Source organism: Trichomycterus rosablanca, chromosome 17 (genome assembly GCF_030014385.1).
Source record: "Trichomycterus rosablanca isolate fTriRos1 chromosome 17, fTriRos1.hap1, whole genome shotgun sequence".
Taxonomy (NCBI): Eukaryota; Metazoa; Chordata; class Actinopteri; order Siluriformes; family Trichomycteridae; genus Trichomycterus; species Trichomycterus rosablanca.
The window spans coordinates 28881713-28901338 of NC_086004.1; the positions used below are offsets into that span (position 1 = coordinate 28881713).

General features: G+C 41.0%; 1 protein-coding gene across 1 annotated transcript in view; it reads left to right on the forward strand.

Annotated features, from left to right (window-relative positions):
- Positions 1–2481: 2481 nt before the first annotated feature.
- The window catches only part of nav2a (neuron navigator 2a), a 106226-nt gene continuing 89081 nt past the window's right edge, over positions 2482–19626 (forward strand). Inside the window, exons 1-2 of the mRNA XM_063013335.1 lie at positions 2482–2500; positions 4902–5288. Coding sequence (XP_062869405.1) covers positions 5205–5288 — 84 coding nt within the window. The 5' untranslated portion in view covers positions 2482–2500; positions 4902–5204. The remainder of the gene's footprint in view (positions 2501–4901; positions 5289–19626) is intronic.

The following is a 19626-nucleotide window of genomic DNA, read 5'->3' on the forward strand; positions in this document are numbered from 1 at the left end:
TTTGAATCTACACACTTTTACATTTATAAACCGAACAGTTCAGCACATACCTGCACATATCAACTCAATCAGGTCACATACATACAGGAAAATGCAGCCAGTACTTACCAGTCATTTATAAAAATCCAGCGTGTACAAATACTTCCATTAAATCCATAAAAGTGCAGAATAATCTGTTGTGTTACCCTGAAACTGCTCAAACTAATACCTAACTAGTAATAAACTACTCATTCAGACTGAAATCTGCATGATCATAATAGCTACAGCACGCAAGAATCATAGCATCAAAACTACTGTAAAAAATAACTCCAATAAAATAATAAAAAAACAAAAATGCACTAATTTAATAAAGTGAATGTATTAAAGCAGAGCCCGACCCATTCAGCGCGCTTTATCCCGCCACACTGCTGCTTATACCGGTGGAGGGAACAGACAGAGGAGGAGGGGACTGGGAGGGAACTCGCTACCCAAAACTTTTCTACACCCACACAAGGGTGGGGTCAAAACTTTTGCAATGGGGTGTCCGGGATTCACCAGTGATTTTAATCCGTTGATAAAAAATCTTTATATACATTTACATTTACATTGTGGGCATTTAGCAGACGCCTTTATCCAAAGCGACTTACATTATAATCTGAGGGTTAAGGGCCTTGCTCAAGGGTCCAACAGCAGCAACCTCGCAGAGGTGGGGCTTGAACCAGCAACTTACTGATTACTAGTCCAGTATTTATTTATTTGGTCCTTGGTCCTTTTTTTTGTGACGTAAAATTGCATTCATCGAGCCGGCAAAACCAGAACAAGTTACCAAACTACAAATAATGTATAGCCAAAAATAAAATGCCAGCCATTGTAGTTTTGGCTATAAGTGGATGAGTGTTTCAGCCTCAGTTACTATAAGAGACAGCATTGGGGGACAAAAATATACTGTATGTAGAGGCGTACAAAAGTGCCTCTGTTAGTGCACGTTTAAGGTTGAAGTGTTAAACGTGGCTTATTGATTTTGCTGGTAAAGCTCAAGATAAATGAGATTGAAATAAAATCAAGCATGGGTGTATTTAGTTAACTTAATTGGCTTTTATGGGTATTGGGTTGCTTTAAGAGAAAAAAAAGTTTGTTGGCGGTTAGGTCAATGTACTGGACTTTTGATTGGAAGGTTGCTGGTTCAAGTTGCACAATGGTGGGCCAAGGCCCTTAACCCTCACTTGCTTGTATTTGTTAAATGATCTCAAATTAAAATAGACAAAGGGCAGTTGTAGCCTAGCGGTTAAGGTTCTGGACTAGAAAGCAGAAGGTCGCAGAAGGTTGCTGGTTCAAACCCCACCACTGTCAGGCTGCCCCTGTGCAAGACCCCTAACCCTCAATACTGTCGCTTTGGGTAAAAGCTTCTGCTAAATGCTAAAAATGTAAATCATGTAAATTAAGCAAGCCCTGTACTACTGGGATCCAGGGTTCGAATCTCTAGCGGTGCTTTCAGCTGGTCAGGCGTCCGTATACAACATGTGGCTGTGTCTAGGGGTGGGAAGTAATGATCGAGGTATCACACAGGGGTGTGTTAGGGCATTGTGCCTAGTGATTCCATGGAAACTGGTCCCAGCTTGAGCCTGACCTGAATATATCAGGATATAATGAAAATGAAATGAAATGAATAAATAAATAAATGACACAGTTCACACATCATTTGACTTTGTGCTTATAAATATGCACAAAATTATGTATGTATTTTAGATTTAAAAAGTTTTAAAATAATATCATGTAAAAACTTGTAGGTATACAATTACTGTTGCTTTGAAGATTAGCCCTTCTCCCCCCCCCCCCCCCCCCCCCCCCAACCTCAATCATTAGTGGAGTAAGGAAAGATTCCCACTGACCAGATATTATTTGAATGGTGGACCATTCTCAGCATCGTATTGACGTTAACGTTGTGGTGACATTATAGACACAACGACAATAAAGTTGAATCTAATCTAATCTAATAGTATGCGTTGTGCTGTTATAAGTGTAGTAGGTGCAGCAGTGTTGTTGGGATTTTTTGACAGGTCAGTGTTAGTGCTAGGAGGGGAATAGTAGTGCTCTTAGTGTGATGGACTTTCCAGAAAGTATCCCCTTCCTTAAACTCATTGCATTAGGATGGCTTCAGACTCACCGCGACCCTACTCAGGAGAAACTGGTTCATTGATATGAATGAATATGCCCAGAAAGAACCCTGGTCTTAATGTCGTGTCTTCACTCAGCTGGTCCTTTATGTCTCCGCTAGATGGAAACACAGAGACTTTCATGTAGTGTCGCAGTGACGTCATGGGGGAGGTGTGGTGGATCCCCCTAAAAAAAAGAGAGAAATCCAGAACGAGGAGAAGGTGCTGGAGCGGTGGGTATCGGTGGTGATGCTGCAGCGGTGCTGATGATTCTGTACCGCGTTCCAGCCGCTGCTGCTGCTGCACGGAATTGCCCCAAAAATCCACAACAATGAGCCGCGGGGTTCCTGCACAACCCGGATCTACCGGTAAGATTATTGTGATTTTATTTACACTTTATTAATTCGGGGTTTCTTCAGTGCTGCACATCCCCGTGTCAGCAGATTCTCTATCACGCCCTGATTCATGCAACTTTACTGACGGGTGCATGTATACAGTACATGACAGGGTTTCCTCATTAGTGCATGTATTTATTTAGGGTTATTTATTGGCATTAATATTCCTATGACAGGTCATGCAGCTTATAAAGATTTTTCCGAACCAGATGACGGTAATAAATTGTGACCCTGGCGTGCTTGTGTGTAACAGAAATTGTAATAAGTGCCAGTTATGTACAGTACAGTATATACTTATATTCCCTTAATTTTAGTATCAATATTATGTTTAAGTTTTCTGTGGTTAGATTAATGTGTTTCATTTACTGGATGCTCCGTGCCTCTGCAAAGCAGTGATTTTCTAAGACATTCAGAGAATGCATTTAAACGAGGTGTTTCTGAACTAGTATTCTTCTGTATGTGTCTCTAATTTGACTAGGTTGACATTCATTGCTGGTTGACATTTGGCCCTAATGATCAATGTACAATCAAAATATTTCCGACATTTACCTTTTTTCATTTTATGGTCAGTGCGTGGCAATACATGCCCTTAAAATAGATTATTAATGTAATGTTCTTACAACTTTTTACCATAATACGTCCTGCATGACATTACAGGAAGCATGCTGTATGTGGGCACCCCTATAAGCTACTGGATTGGGTCATTTAAGCTCCACTCATTACTAAAAGACTGCATATCATGCATATTCAACCTGGCAATGCCACCTTTCCAACAAGCCAGTTTATCAAATGTGTGCCCAGTATAAATACTCAAACTTAAGACTGGTTAACACAGATGCCTGACCTTTTTTTTTAAAAATTTTTATTTTAATCAACCACAGGAATACCCTGGACTGGCGCCCCATTCAGGGTATTTTGACCTGGGCATGATTATAACCCCCTTCTGCCAAAGTGGGGCCCATGTGCACCGCGACATCAGGCCGAACCCAAATACCCTCTTTCCCCAGACATAGGCTTGGATAGCTGAAAGCACTGCTGACATTTGAACTTGAATCACAGCAGTAGTGGGTTAACATTATTGACCGATGTGCCACCCAAGAACCTGTTATTATTATTATCGTCATTACTATTCTTTTATTTATTTGTTTGGTGCTTTTAATTTCATCCTAACTCAGGTCATCAATATAAATAGCGTTGTTCCAGACTATCCTGTCTTCTACTTACATTTTCAGGCTTCTTAATGACTTGTTCTCTCTCCCTCTAATTGTATCCATCCATCTCGTTGCTGGCCGTCCTCTTCCTCTTCAACCTTCCACCCTTCCGAACACAGATCCACAGTCGTGCAGTTTATTAATGTTTGTGTACATAATGTTTATATTTAGTGCAGCAGGTGCAGCAGCTTATCTCAGCACATTGCTCATTAAACAGCTTGATGGTTTTCATTACCTACAGACTTGTAATAAGCATTCCAATCTTGCTTATGTGAACGGAAAGCATTAACTTTCGTTATTGCACTTTCGTTATATATTCATCATGCTGTGTCAATATTAGATTGTATGTCCTATCCTAACCTTTTGTCATTGTTAGATATATTAAAAATGTTGTTGTTCCATTTGACCAGATGTACTACAGCTGAAAGCTTTGGTTATAATATAGTGTTTTTTTCTGTAACATTTTTCTGCAAGCAAGATAGAGTGTATACTTTTTTTTATAATGTTAAATAAGAAATGCTGTAATACTGTTATGCCTGAACCACAATCGTTATTTGTATTTATAATTCATATTTATTAAATATTAAAAGTAAATCTAGTTTACCGCTTTGGATTTATTAATTTGAATCTATGAATAAGAACAGCTTGTTTACAATCAAGATAATCTGATATTTTACCATGAGTGGGAAACAAATTAAGGATCTGGGGTATTATCATTTTATTTTAATTGTCCACTGAACATGTGACTTGGTAGCATTTTTCACTTACTTTTTTGGGCAAAGGAACCCTCATACTAGAGAAGCTCATTAGATCAATCACTTGCCCAGTGGGCTAGCAATTATATTTCTGATTTATTTCCCCCTTAGGCTCTACTTCTATTTACGCTAACTATGCTATTTTATTTCTAATTGAGCCCAGGGTAAGCGACAATGTTATAAAGGTTTTCTGTATAATATTGCATCTGATGAATGTTGCTAAATATGGTATAATTGATTAGTGTTAGAGATATATGACTAGCCAAGTCTAAAAGAACTCAGTGACCTTTTCTGATGTCTCTGTAGAAATGTGCTTTATCAACAAGCACACACAATATAATAAGAAACAAACTGAAGTTACACTGTGTGTCCACTCATCTAATTTCTCTTATGTTTTTTTCATCACAGGAACATGATCATGCGGTTGGGACTCCCACATGAACTCACAAGCTCAAGTTGCTTACACCATTTCTGTAAAAATGCATCAGTATGGAGTTCGGACGGCCGTACCGGCGGACCTCGGAGCCGCCTCCCGACAGCAAACTGTGACAGACGCTAACGTTCGTTCACGTGAATGACTGACTGCACGTTGTCATGGAAAGGGTGATGAGTTGGATCGGGTCACTGTGATGGATGAGTGATTGGACCGGATTCTGGATTTCTGCAGAGGGATCACGGTTGGATTTGTGTGTTTGAAGTATTTATTGGAAGATGGCAGATTCTGGAGCGGAGACGCCTCCTGCTCAGCGTCAGAGGAGGAAGCAGGTGATTCACGGCCCAGAGGAGCAGAAGAAGGTAAGAGGATTTAAATCAATAGCATCAAGGGTTTCTGCTCTGTGACCGGAAGGTTTCGAGTTCAAATCCCAGCTCAGCCATAAAGCCATTTAATGAAAAGTGTCATCAAAAACAGTCTGTGTTCATTTCTTGAGATTTATTTTGCCCTGCATTTATGAGGCTGAGGTAGTTTACATACAGAAGTGTATGGCTGGCAGTTTAGGTTTATGTTTTTGCAAAACCCTTATTATGTTATTAGTACAGTAGTATTTTTTGTCCATGTAAACACAGTCCTGCAGTGATGACGCCCTCCCCCAAACAACAAGATTTTGGTTCAGCATTTGGTCTGAGCGCCCTGTGAGTTCAATCATGTGTGTTTGAGCGAAAATATTGCTGGACGCCGGCCCTACCTAATTGAGGTGGAACCTTAGTGATTATGCCCCACAAACAGGTCAAACTGGAAAAGATATTTAAAAAGCATTACATTTTTATTATTGTCTTACAATCGCTCTGTCCTTCCAGGATTCAAGTATCCGGCTAGTCAGTCTAATTCAGTGTGTTTATCGAATGTACGTGTTTCTGCTGATTGTGAACATGGCTGATGGTTTACTGCGCATGAACGTGACCCTAGTGAGCCTTAGTCTGATATTTATGATCTTATTGACGCGTGTTGGAGGATTTGATGTGTCCAGCGGGTCGTGTGTCAGATTTATGATGGGTAACGCTGGTTTAATGTCCCTCAGCATATGGACCGACAGCAGGGACATCAGCTGCACTCAGAGCTGTACTCAGTCTTTCACAGATCTGGGTGTGTTTATGGTGATGTACAAGCAGATGAAGGGTGCAGGGGGGGGGCTGGAGAACACCATCCGGGATCGTTACAGCAGTAGTGTCACAGATCAACTTCCATGATGTAAATTGCTTGTGTCAAAGTGGCTTGTTGTGTTAGTCCTGTGACTGGTTATCATGTGCTCGTAATGAAAGTTTGGACACCCTTGGTTAACACATTGTGAACATATACTGCATATGGAATAAATTATTATTTAACACTGTGTGTGGCATGTTCAATATTTTGTAGTTGTCAGCTACAAAAGTCAAAAAGTAATTGAAATCTAATTGCTATTGCTATTGGACATTATTCACAAATCGAGAATTTGGAACAGTGGTGAACCTGTCCAGGAGTGAAAAGGTTCCACTCCTTTTTCCAGCACTCGCTTAACATACTGTTTAGTATAGCTTGTATGCAATGCAGAAATGAAAATGTCACCTGGTCTGATGAATAATGATTGATGCTGCAGATGGCAGGGTCACAGTTTGCCATAAACAGCACGAATCCTTTGAGCCAACCTGTCTTGTGTCCTTATTTTAATCTGGTTACTAACCATGGGCCACAATTGACCATCTTATGATGGCTAATTCCAGTCATACAATGGATCATCTGATGGCCTTCTTAGTCACTAGGGCTGGGGATTCCACACTGACAACGAGCTTATAGAAAAAGAAATGCGAAAGTGGGAAGATCCCCTGCTGTGAATAGAATACATAATGTTTTCTGTTATATTGTAGGGTTTTATTAGTCTAACTCTATTTAAAATGTATTTCTAAAGGTTTACAGTGTCACCTATTTTAACGAACTGACATTTAGTTTCTTAGGCTGGTGTGATATGATTATTGCACGCTGTGAGAGCCTAGTTCCATTTGCATTAATAAAGTTAATCTTTGTATACTCATGCCGGTGGATGTGGCAGACCTGTAGACACTTCAGAGGCTTTGTGTGATAGATAATTGGATTTCCTCTGCTCCTACGCTCAGGTTTTTGTTCTGTGAGTGATCAGTGAATGGTAGCAGGGGAGTGAATGGTATATAAATGTGAATGCAGTGTGGGTAACTAGCAGGTTGTAGGCCGTGCAATCCATTCTTCTTGTGGCTGACAGGAGTGAGTGCTGGATCAATACAGTGCAGACATTACATTACTCACATGGTGTTAATTGAATAAATGCAGCAGAGTTTGTATTGAACAGTTTAGGCTGTGTGAGATGTTTCTGCTGCATGTCCATATGCTTTATTCATTTTGCAGACCCTTGCAGAATCCCTTTGGTACCCTTTCAAGGTTTTTATTTGATCTCTTACAGACCTACACTGAGATGTTTTGGCTTTTGGTTTCCTTGATGTTTTGCGTGATCATTATATGTGCAGTAATTAAAATCCCATAAATCTTAGGTAACGTCAATCAGCACAAACTGCAAAGCTTTTCATTTATAAAAATGATATTAATGTAACTTTTTCATTTTGAATGGTAGTAATTAAAGTAATAATTGTACATTTAGCACAGTGAATAAGGCATAAACAGACATGTCACTCATGTTACCCAATTAGTATATTAGTATCATGAACATTGAGATTTGTAATGTCTGCTCTGGTTCCCTCTGTAGACGTCACCACGAGCCTCTGTTAATATTTTCTGTCTTTATTATTGTCTGTATATTGGTTTCTCCATCCTGCCTTGAACAGTCCGCATACATGTATATGTATGAACCCCATTGTGCTCCATTGTCTCCCTGCGAAGCACTGTAGTTTATAATGCAGTACTGAGCCGTACTCCTCGTTTCTCTTCATTGCGTTTCCTACTTTCGTGTTTATTGTTCTTTCTGTGCCTGGTTTATTATTTTATTTGTATGAATTCACATGTAAGAAACATGCATACCTGCTATCCGAGCACACCTATAAACTTTGACTGCAAGGATTGGTTTAAATCCAGTAGATCTGTGTACTACTTGTCGTATTTGATGAAAACATATCGACATGGTTTGCGTTTTATGAATCATGGATCGAAGGTTAGAATTGTCTTTATGTTAAGGTTTTGTCTTTTACTGTTTATTAGTGATTGGTTGGCTTCAAAAACCTAAAAGTAAAATACTGTAATAATTTTATTTGGTCCCCCAAGTTAATAATAGAACTCAAAATAATTCCAAAGCTAAAATGCTAACCGAACCACAAGGACAAACACATGGTGCAAGTGAGAGCAGTGGAGGTTCTTGAAGTAGCAATGCTCAGTGGATACAGTGCACTATTAGATGGATTGTCCATGCTGCTGTTTCTTGTGACTCCATATGGTGAAGGTCATTCAGATCATCAGTGGTATTGGATTTCAGCACATTAAGCTCTCAGCATCTGTGTTCAAAACCTTTTACTGGCCTTTAAAACACTGTGTAAGGTTAATTATTGTGTTTTCTTTGTGAGCGGATGTGTGTGGTGTCTGGTCAGTATTGATCTACAGATCTATAGTCGATTACACTTGCTGCGTCCTTTGCTGCTTCGAGTTTCAGTTAAATCGGAACCGTTATTAAATCTCCTTTATAATTATACAATTAGTCATTGTGTTTTGGTTGTAAGCAACAATGGTACAATTGAATGTACTTTTATGATAAATTATAGAAAGAAGTTCCTGTCCTGTATATTTATTAATTCATTTTTTGTTTAGACATGTCCAATTCTCATTTCCAACTTTGACCCCAGCGCTCAGGTGGCACAGTGGTCTATTCTGCTAGCCCACCAACTGGGTTTGATTCTTATTGGTGCTGTTGGGGGATGGGGGGGGGGGGGGTTGGGGTGGATTGGAAGGTGTTTCAGCCTTGTGGCCAGTGTTCCTCTGTGGAACCGGACACGCCGTGACACTGACCACAATGAAAATAAAATTACAAATTTACTTGTGACCTCACATGCCAGGCAGGGAGTACCTCAGGCTAGCACACACCTACTCCATCATGTGAGCAGCAGCCACCAGCCTCATCTTCTTACTGGCGAAAGTGTGTGTGTCCCCGTATGTGTGTTTGTATGAATGTATGTATGTATGGGGCAGTCAAAAAGTAAAACCACCAGCTCATTAAATCTCCAGGGTCTCAAACACCATCTGCCACACACACACACACACACACCCACACACACATGGCTCTGTATGTGTACTGGGGGAACAGGTGGACCGGATGGATGCATAGATGCATGGCTAGGGATGGAGAGATATAGCTATATGTGTGGATAAAGATAGAAAAAGATATGAAGCGTAGTTGTTAAATTAAGGCTGGATGAATGTAGTGTTATGTGTATAGATGATGAATGAATTAATAGATGACTGAAAAGAGATTGGGTTTATAGATGAGGGGATGGAGAAGAGCATAGCTTTGTAAAAGGCTGATGATGGATGGGTGAATTGATGACAGGGGGATGGATAAAGAGATGAAGAGATAAATAAGAAGATTGATTACAGAGGGATAGAGAAATAAGATAATATATAAGATAATATATTATGGATATAACTAGATAAATGAGGAATAGATGAAGATTAGATGTGTTAATTAATGATTTGACAGATGAATGGGTGGATGACTGGATGAATACATTAAAGGACTGCACCTATACATCTTTAGGGATCTGTAACTTCTTAACGTTAGTCACAAATCATCACACTAGTCAAAGCTGAGCCTATCATCTCTCTCTCACACTATTAACTTTGTAGATAATCAATATTCACGTCAGATCGGACCGGGTCAGTCTGATACTCTGTTAGTGCTGGAGCTGTGGAGATTCATTCAGACTCCCACCCCTGACTGTGTACTGAAATCCTGTTCTTTGGGGTCAGTGGTCAGGACCATATCCAATCTGCATCAGAGACCTTTGTTTGTGTGTGTGTGTGTGTGTGTGTGTGTGTGTAATAGAGAGCAGGTGGCTCAGTAACCAGCATGTAGAATGCACAGTACTAACTGTACACCTACAACCAGTGCTAATAGGGTATGTGTTCCTAATAAAAAGGCCATACATTTTTAACAGTATTTAAACACTACCTAGTTACTACCGCGTTAGTATCATTGCAGTGCTGAGAATGGTCCACCACCAACCAACACATCATCTGGTCAGCTGGGGTCCTATGGGGTTCATATATTAATTTCAGCTGTAATATATACACTGATGATGCAAAACGTTAGGACCACCTTCCAAAAATGTGCATGGCAATGGCTGTTTTGTAACAATTGTGCATGTTAGGGTCAGAGTTATCATAATTATTAGAGATGCATGAGTACCGATACTGGTATCGGGTATTTGCCCGATACCACGCTCATTAACTCGTACTCGTACTCGCAAACGAGGCTCCGATACTAAACATCCGATACCGTGTACCTAGTGCACGTTGCTGCGTTATGCCTAGTTCACACTACACGATTTTTGCCCTGATTTTCGCTCGGCGACTGGTCGGCGCTAGATTTGCCGGCTCGGGAGCGACTCGGCGCGGATCGAGTTTTCTAGCATGTCAGATATCTGATCCAGTAGGTATTGGTATTGGTATCGGTATTGGTAAGTACAAAAATACATGTACTTGTACTTGTACTCGGTTGGGAAAAAATGGTATTGATGCATCCCTAATAATCATTAAGCTAAATGTTAAAGTAGCTCTAAAACAGCAAGGGATGCTCACAGGCAGCCTTGGTGATTATCCACCGACAGTGGTCCGACGAGGGACGAGCCACAGGTTTTTGGGCAGCCTAGACTCATCAATGCCAGAGGACATAAAGCCTATGTTGTCTGGTACAGACAGAAGATCAGAAGAACTACTGTGGCTCAAACTGTAGATCATTTAATTTGGGTGATAAGGGGAATGTGTCACAACACACTGTGCATCAAACCCTTCTGTGTCACAGGCCAGTGAAATGCTGCAGTTTTAAGTAGGTGCTGTATTCTTATTGTGTCTGTTTTACAGCAGGACAGCACTGTTATATTATTTCTCTCAGTGTGAACAAAAGAATCTCACACTTCTGCAGTGTGTTCTCGTTATACAGCGAGTAACGAGTACAAGTTTGCTATTATTGCATAATACTTACCGTCCTTTCCCATCAGCCCAGCCTGTCTTACACTGTGTAGGTTTTTATAGCATTACAGCTTTGCATCATCCTCCCGACACCTCATTAACATGCACATCACCTACACAGGTATTGCAGGACCTCATTCCGGCTGTGATTAAACACGGACGGACACATATTGGAAAGGCAATACACACATCACTCACTGTGTTATGTGATGAGAATAGAATAGAACACCCTTATTTGTCATATATACAGTGTATCACAAAAGTGAGTACACACCTCACATTTCTGCAGATATTTAAGTATATCTTTTCATGGGACAACACTGACAAAATGACACTTTCACACAATGAAAAGTAGTCTGTGTGCAGCTTATATAACAATGTAAATTTATTCTTCCCTCAAAATAACTCAATATACAGCCATTAATGTCTAAACCACCGGCAACAAAAGTGAGTACACCCCTAAGAGACTACACCCCTAAATGTCCAAATTGAGCACTGCTTGTCATTTTCCCCCTAAAATGTCATGTGATTTGTTAGTGTTACTAGGTCTCAGGTGTGCATAGGGAGCAGGTGTGTTCAATTTAGTAGTACAGCTCTCACACTCTCTCATACTGGTCACTGAAAGTTCCAACATGGCACCTCATGGCAAAGAACTCTCTGAGGATCTTAAAAGACGAATTGTTGCGCTACATGAAGATGGCCAAGGCTACAAGAAGATTGCCAACACCCTGAAACTGAGCTGCAGCACAGTGGCCAAGATCATCCAGCATTTTAAAAGAGCAGGGTCCACTCAGAACAGACCTCGCGTTGGTCTTCCAAAGAAGCTGAGTGCACGTGCTCAGCGTCACATCCAACTGCTGTCTTTGAAAGATAGGCGCAGGAGTGCTGTCAGCATTGCTGCAGAGATTGAAAAGGTGGGGGGTCAGCCTGTCAGTGCTCAGACCATACACCGCACACTACATCAAATTGGTCTGCATGGCTGTCACCCCAGAAGGAAGCCTCTTCTGAAGTCTCTACACAAGAAAGCCCGCAAACAGTTTGCTGAAGACATGTCAACAAAGGACATGGATTACTGGAACCATGTCCTATGGTCTGATGAGACCAAGATTAATTTGTTTGGTTCAGATGGTCTCAAGCATGTGTGGCGGCAATCAGGTGAGGAGTACAAAGATAAGTGTGTCATGCCTACAGTCAAGCATGGTGGTGGGAATGCCATGGTCTGGGGCTGCATGAGTGCAGCAGGTGTTGGGGAGTTACATTTCGTTGAGGGACACATGAACTCCAATATGTACTGTGAAATACTGAAGCAGAGCATGATCCCCTCCCTCCGGAAACTGGGTCGCAGGGCAGTGTTCCAGCATGATAATGACCGCAAACACGCCTCTAAGACGACCACTGCTTTATTGAAGAGGCTCAGGGTAAAGGTGATGGACTGGCCAAGCATGTCTCCAGACCTAAACCCAATAGAACATCTTTGGGGCATCCTCAAGCGGAAGGTGGAGGAGCGCAAAGTCTCGAATATCCGCCAGCTCCGTGATGTCGTCATGGAGGAGTGGAAAAGCATTCCAGTGGCAACCTGTGAAGCTCTGGTAAACTCCATGCCCAGGAGAGTTAAGGCAGTTCTGGGAAATAATGGTGGCCACACAAAATATTGACACTTCAGGAACTTTCACTAAGGGGTGTACTCACTTTTGTTGCCGGTGGTTTAGACATTAATGGCTGTATATTGAGTTATTTTGAGGACAGAATAAATTTACACTGTTATATAAGCTGCACACAGACTACTTTTCATTGTGTCAAAGTGTAATTTTGTCAGTGTTGTCCCATGAAAAGATATACTTAAATATCTGCAGAAATGTAAAGGGGTGTACTCACTTTTGTGATACACTGTACATATACACGTGTACAGTACAACAAAATTCATTCTTCGCATATCAGAGCGCAGGGTCAGCCATTGTACGGCGCCACTGGGGCAGACAGGGTTAAGGGCCTTGCCAAAGGGCCAAACAGTGACTGCATGGCAGAACTGGGATTCAAACTCCCAACCTTTCAGTTGATAGCCTAAAGCCCTACCCACTTGGCTACCACTGTCCCATTAGGATTAAAAGGAACTTACAGGATGCTTGACAGTGTGACAGTTTGTGGACACTTGACATGTAGACATCTCATTCCAAAAACATCTGCATTTGCATCTGCATTGGTACACTGGTCAGAGCGAGAGGACCACGCGGTTTATCTGGCCTTCCGTCCCACAGACACTGCAAATCGGGTCTGCTAGTCTGGTAGCACAGCTAAGACTTAATGTATTGGTGAACGGCATCATTCTTATTCCTCTGTATTTAGTCTGTATTGATATATATTCCAGGAAACTGGACCCACTGCATCCTTGACTTAGATGAAACTGTGGTAAAAGATGAAAATGGTGCAAATCGTTTCATACTGCTCAGGGTCATGATGGGTCCAGTTTCCCCCATATCACAGGCTGCAATATAGTAACACACACTGGACAGGACACCAATCCATCGCTGGACCTCAGCCAACCCCCCAATTATGTCTGTATGTAGGCGCCTGACCAGCCGATAGTTTGGATGTCTTTTATGTCTGTAAGGTTGTGTGTCTGATCAGTTACTTTAAAGATGTCGGTTTTGGATCAGAAATTCTATCAGCTATGGCTGGGCCATAATGACACTCCTGCTTATTATGATTCCTGACCAGTAATGGATGTGTCTGGTCTGTGAACGTCTAGATTAAAAGCTGAACTGATTATCTGAACGTGTTATTGTATTAGATCTGTAGAGGTTTACTCTGTGTGCGTATGTGTATCAGGTTCCTGGGCTTCCCCTTCCCCCTGTTTTATGTTTGGACTCCTTCCTCTCATGGGGAGCTTTTAACGGTTGAAATTACAGCGCTGGTCGACCTTGATTGGTTTTGGGTAGAGGACACGAAGTCTGAGTGCATTACAGAGCTAACTGCCAACAGCTGCTTAATTTCTACCATCAAACATTAAAAAATTTTCAAAGCAGAATTCAGCATTTTTCCCCAAAGTCTAAATGTGCATTTTTTAATTCACCTGTTAGCTTAAGTCACAACAGCACCACTTTCCTGTCCACCTTTCTCGAGGGACCGATCAATAATGTAATGATGAGATAATGGCACCGATCAATAAACCTCAGACTCGACTTTTTCCGCTCATCAAATATTTATAGAGGCGCCGCAAAACGGTGTCTCTTTTGCCATTTGCCATTTTTAATGTGAACATTAGAGCAGCACGGTGGCTTTGCAGGTAGTAATGGTGCCACACAGCAACCTGGGTTTGAACCTCACCTACGATCACTGTCAGTGACTGAAGTTTTGCTTTCTCTCTTTATGTCCATGTGGCTTTTCCTTGGGTACTTCGGTATTCTCCTACCTTTAACAAAAAAATGCAGGGAGTGCACTGCGTTGCCAGCTCTAAATGATCCTTAGGTGTAAGTGTGTGAATGTATGAGTGTGCGGTGCTCTGATATGGACTGTCACCCTGTCCAGGGGGTGTTTCCTGTCCTTGTGCAGGTGTGTTTTAACCCTGACCAAGATGAGGCAGGCTATACCTGTCTACTAGATTTTGGAACATGCCTGCATGGATTCACCTCAATTCGGCTACAAAGGCATTACTGAGTTATATGTTATATTTGTTGTTTTATGTTTCAACACACAGTTGTTCCTTGAAATGTCACTGTCTGAATTAAGATGATCCTTTAGTGGAAATGAGGTTCAAAAACCGACCCTTCAGACTTTACAGTTGGTACTGTACATTTGCCAGACATCATTTTCCTGTCAGACTGCCAAAGGAAATGTTTCCAGTGCTTCCACTGCCGGTGTGCTTTACAACAGTCCAGATGAAGTTTGCTATCATGCATGATGATCCTACGTTTGTGTGCACTGGCCATCGAAACCTGGTCTGCAAAGCTCCGGATGAGCAAACTTTCTGTAATTGCTTCCAGAGACAGTTTGTTGTTTCTAGACATGTATACCTTGCTATTACATTGATTAGTAAAAGCTCTAGCAGGGACACTGATAATGAACTGGCTAGTTGATAATTTGGCACCAAAATGAAATTTGGGTGTCTGTAGACAGTAGACAAACTACTGAGTAGATGAGTGATTCTCAAACTTTATAAAATCAACTACCCCTTCTAATTAAACCAAAAGCTTCAACACACTTCATTATTTTAGTGAGAAGTCTGGTGAGCATTGTGGATTTGGTATAGATACATTGCAGTGATAGATAAATGTTATGTCTTATGTATTATCCTTTAGCTATTGTTTGTGTTGTAGTGTTGAAATTAAGTATGAAGACCTCATGCTGTGTGAAACAGGCCATGTTCATTATACCTTTGACAAAGATTTGAAATGATTCCTTTTTATCTTAGTACATGAAGCCATTTTTATGCACTGCCTGTGAGATGGTGTTACATTAGATCCTGTAACAGGCCCGCCTGCTGTGAAGATTTTTCTCGTTACTCCTTTTGTTTAAGGCTTTCTAGCCACTGTATTGTTCTATCTTGGTCCCCTGTGGTTAAATCTTCCAAGCGCGGGACTAATTCTGGTGCTTCAGTGGAGAGGAGCGACCTGTCCCGTTACAGATAGTTGTACTTGCGATGCATTTTAAATTAAACTTAATTTGCATCAGGCAACAACCACTCCACAACGGGGCAGACAACTCTATATTAATACGAATTGTTTCATAATAGGAGATCCAACAAGCTCATGCTTAGGTGTCCACATACTTTTGGACATATAGTGTACTACATGTCACTATATATCAGATCATCTGGCTTGAGACAGTAGCCTTAGCAAGACAGAATTTATTTCAGGAGCACAAATGCTACCCAACCATGCTCTCTAACCTGGGTAGCACCATCGGTGATATATTGAATCATCCCTGATAACACACGTGTGTGTGTGTGTGTTTAATATCATAATTTAACGTCTGAATAATGATCAGAAAACCACAGTGCGTCCAGCCCGAGCGAGCACAGCTGAACGAGGTGGGGCTAAACGATGCTAATTTATTGTAAAATGATGGTAATTTATTTGCTGTCAGCAGATTTTTGTCATTCAGCGAGTGAATGAGTGAGTGTGTGTGGGTGTGTGATAAGATTATGATAGTGTGTGTAACCCCGGACAGAGGGTTAGCAGAGACAACATAAGCAGAAGGCTGTGTGGTTAGATAAGAGCTCCACCGCACACTTCAGCTCACTATCTTATTTGGACCATTTTAACACTGAATAAATGAAAGTCTCTCTCTCTTACACACACACACACTGACTTACAAACATCGACTTAAGTACTACAATACGGTTTTATTCGGTTGTTACGTAACGCCCACAGTTTTTAAGCCAAAACAGTTTGCAATTGAGACATTTACAGTTTAAGTAGCTGAGGGTTAAGGGCCCTTTGCTGTGATGATGCTCAAGCTGTCAATTTTCTAATTCATTATTTAGTACCTCAACCACTGAGCTGCCCTTTATTTACGTAACGAGAGCAGAAATGTAAATATGAACGCTGGTCTCATCCTGCAGCTCTGTGTGTTCACGTATAGCACACACACACGCACACACATTTAGTGCTTGTGAAGGGTATAAATGTGTGAGCTGTCACTGTTGCTTCAACCTCTCATCACTCCTGCTCCCGCACCCTGCAATCCGATTGGACGGCGCAGAGGCCCCGTGCACTGATTGGCTGATAAGGGGTTCTTTATTGTAATATCACTTGGAGATGGTGGTGGTCGATCTTAGAGAAGGTTCCAGAGCGACTGGTGTGATAAATGTGTGTACATACACCACCCAGCCCCCACATTCAGCGCCCGCACACACACACACACACACACACACACACTTAGTAATAGAAGCAGGAAGGCATGTAGTGTTAATAATGCTGAGACTTTCAATTACATATTCATACAGATTTACATATTTACATGTAGCCAAGGATTCGCATATTAACATTTTTACACATGCAAACAAGTAGGCAAAGTCTCTCTCTCTCTCTCTCTCTCTCTCTCTCTCTCTCTCACACACACACACACACGCATAATCATAACGCATGTACATGCACAGAATAGAATTTTATTTCTTTAGCCTAAAAGATAATTACATTTATAATCCCAGTGAGGAGAAGCTCCGTACAATTATGGCAGAAAAAAGGGGGCGAGAATGAACCAGAAAATGAACCAGGGTTTTTTTCCTCTGCCAGTATCTGTCAGTATCATGAGCTGTGGCCATAAAACCATTTAATTCCCTACAGAGTTTGCTCAGGATCGCTGTTTCCACTAGCTACCAAACAGGCATTCGAAGCGTGTCTGTGGGTTTTTAGGTGATGCAGTGGTCTATATCGCCCACCGCTGCTGCAAACTGGGTGTGAGCGTCAGTCGTGCTTGTTTCACTGCAACGTTTCAGCAGTTTTTTGGGGATTCTTGTATTATGTCTGACAATCCAAACAGTTTTCTTAAAATTCTAAAGGAACTTTTTATTGGGTGCGGTCAAACCTACCCCATTTATATGCACACAAGGAAGTCAGCATCTTTTGTTAATCTTTATCAGTAACGGGAATAGCAATATAATTCAGTTTCCTTTTTGAGTGTATGTACAGTATATCTACAGTACATTATTTAGCAGAGTGTGCCCGGGTGGCGCAACAGTTTATTACGTGCCCTGCAATAAATTGGCGCCCTGTCCAGGGAAGTTCTTCTTTGTGCCCAGAAAGGAACCGGATCTGCTGTGACCCTGCGCTGAATAAAGGGCTTGATGACAAGGAAAATGAAACTGTAAATCCAGTTCAGTTATATATTTCTGTCAGTAATTACCATGTTTTTAACAGGTTTCACCACCTTTGTATATGATTGTATATGATTATAAAATTATCTTTTTTTGGATCACTGCTGTATTACAGCTGAGTGGTTTGTGAATTTGTATGTCCTGGATATGAAACTGCACTAACGTGTAAGGAACCATGTGAAACAAAATAAATGCAGAGAAATATAACTAACAGCAAGTCTGGAACAGTTTTCTACTTCACCTTTATATTCAATCAAAAAATATTAATTGAAACATTCACATATTGCCCTGGTGTAATGTTTTCCTTAATGAGTTTTCATGTAGCATTTGAACCGAAATAATAAGAAACTGTAAAAAAAACACATTTCCACGTCAAACTATGTACTAAACCAAACAGTCAGACTCATAAAGCAAACATGTGAACTCACACTGTGCCATGACATTCATTTCCAATCCCTACAGCGAACACAGTGAATAATTAGAAGGTATAAAAGGTCTTCTAAAACTTTATTTTTGAGTTTGGTCCCACTCTAATAAGTACAGCACGGCAAGATCCCCAATGCATGATTAGAAATGGCAAAGCGGCAGAACCATGTGGAGATAAAACACTTGAGAATAACGATGATGCTGCACATGATCTAACACACACACACACACACACACACACACATGAATGCGGGAAGCAGTAATAAGATAATAAATCTGTAAGTAAGTCCCGGTGGAGCATGGCACACCTGAGATTTCCATAATGAGCCACAGCCTGACAATTCAGCCACTTTAACGGAAATAATTAACTCATATTTTACCCGCTAACTGGCTTTGACAGCTGTGACTGTCCATGACCCGGGTTAGCACAGGACCTCACACAGGTTAGGTTTGTACAGGTATATTTTATAATATTACCATAATAGCATCATATCAACAGCATTTTTGTCTAGGGTATTCTGCCTTGTGCGCAGGGTTTCCCTGTGGAACTGGGCCCACCGTGACCCTGACCGAATTCTATAAATAAATTAGTCAAAATAAATGAATGACCACGTTTTACATTTTGTTCCTCTGTGCTTAAACTTAAACCTCTCAAACGTGTCATTCATTACATTTCATTTTTATTTTACCACCGCTTTTTCCTGGTCCCCATTCCCCCCAGAGACGCTTTTCCAAATATCTTCACATTCTTCAAAAACAAATGGCAGAATGAACCACAAAACAAACTGTACGAAATAGAGCCAAAAGTAGGACAAACCTACACTAGAATGGACAGTCGAGTAAACCAAACCATCCTTACAAGATGCCGAATCGGACCTTCTATGTTAACACACAAACATCTCCTCACTAGGGAAGATGCTCCAATCTGTCACCAATGTAAAGAAAGACTAACAATCAAACACATACTGATAGCATGCAAAACACTACACTCAGAAAGACTGAGATTTTTTAACGAAAACGAAATACAAAATGTGCTTAAATCTGCAGCACCAGGGAAAATAATGAATTTTTTAACATATTTAAATCTAAAACATCTTTGATAATTTGTTTAAATGACACAAAAGGAAAAAACAACTTGAATACCGCCGTATAAATGACCCCAGTGTGTCGGTATGGTGTTAAAAACTAATCAATCAATTTTCCTGGTCAGGGCCGCAGCGTGTCCGTTTTCCTTATAAACACTGGACGCAAGGCAGGAATAC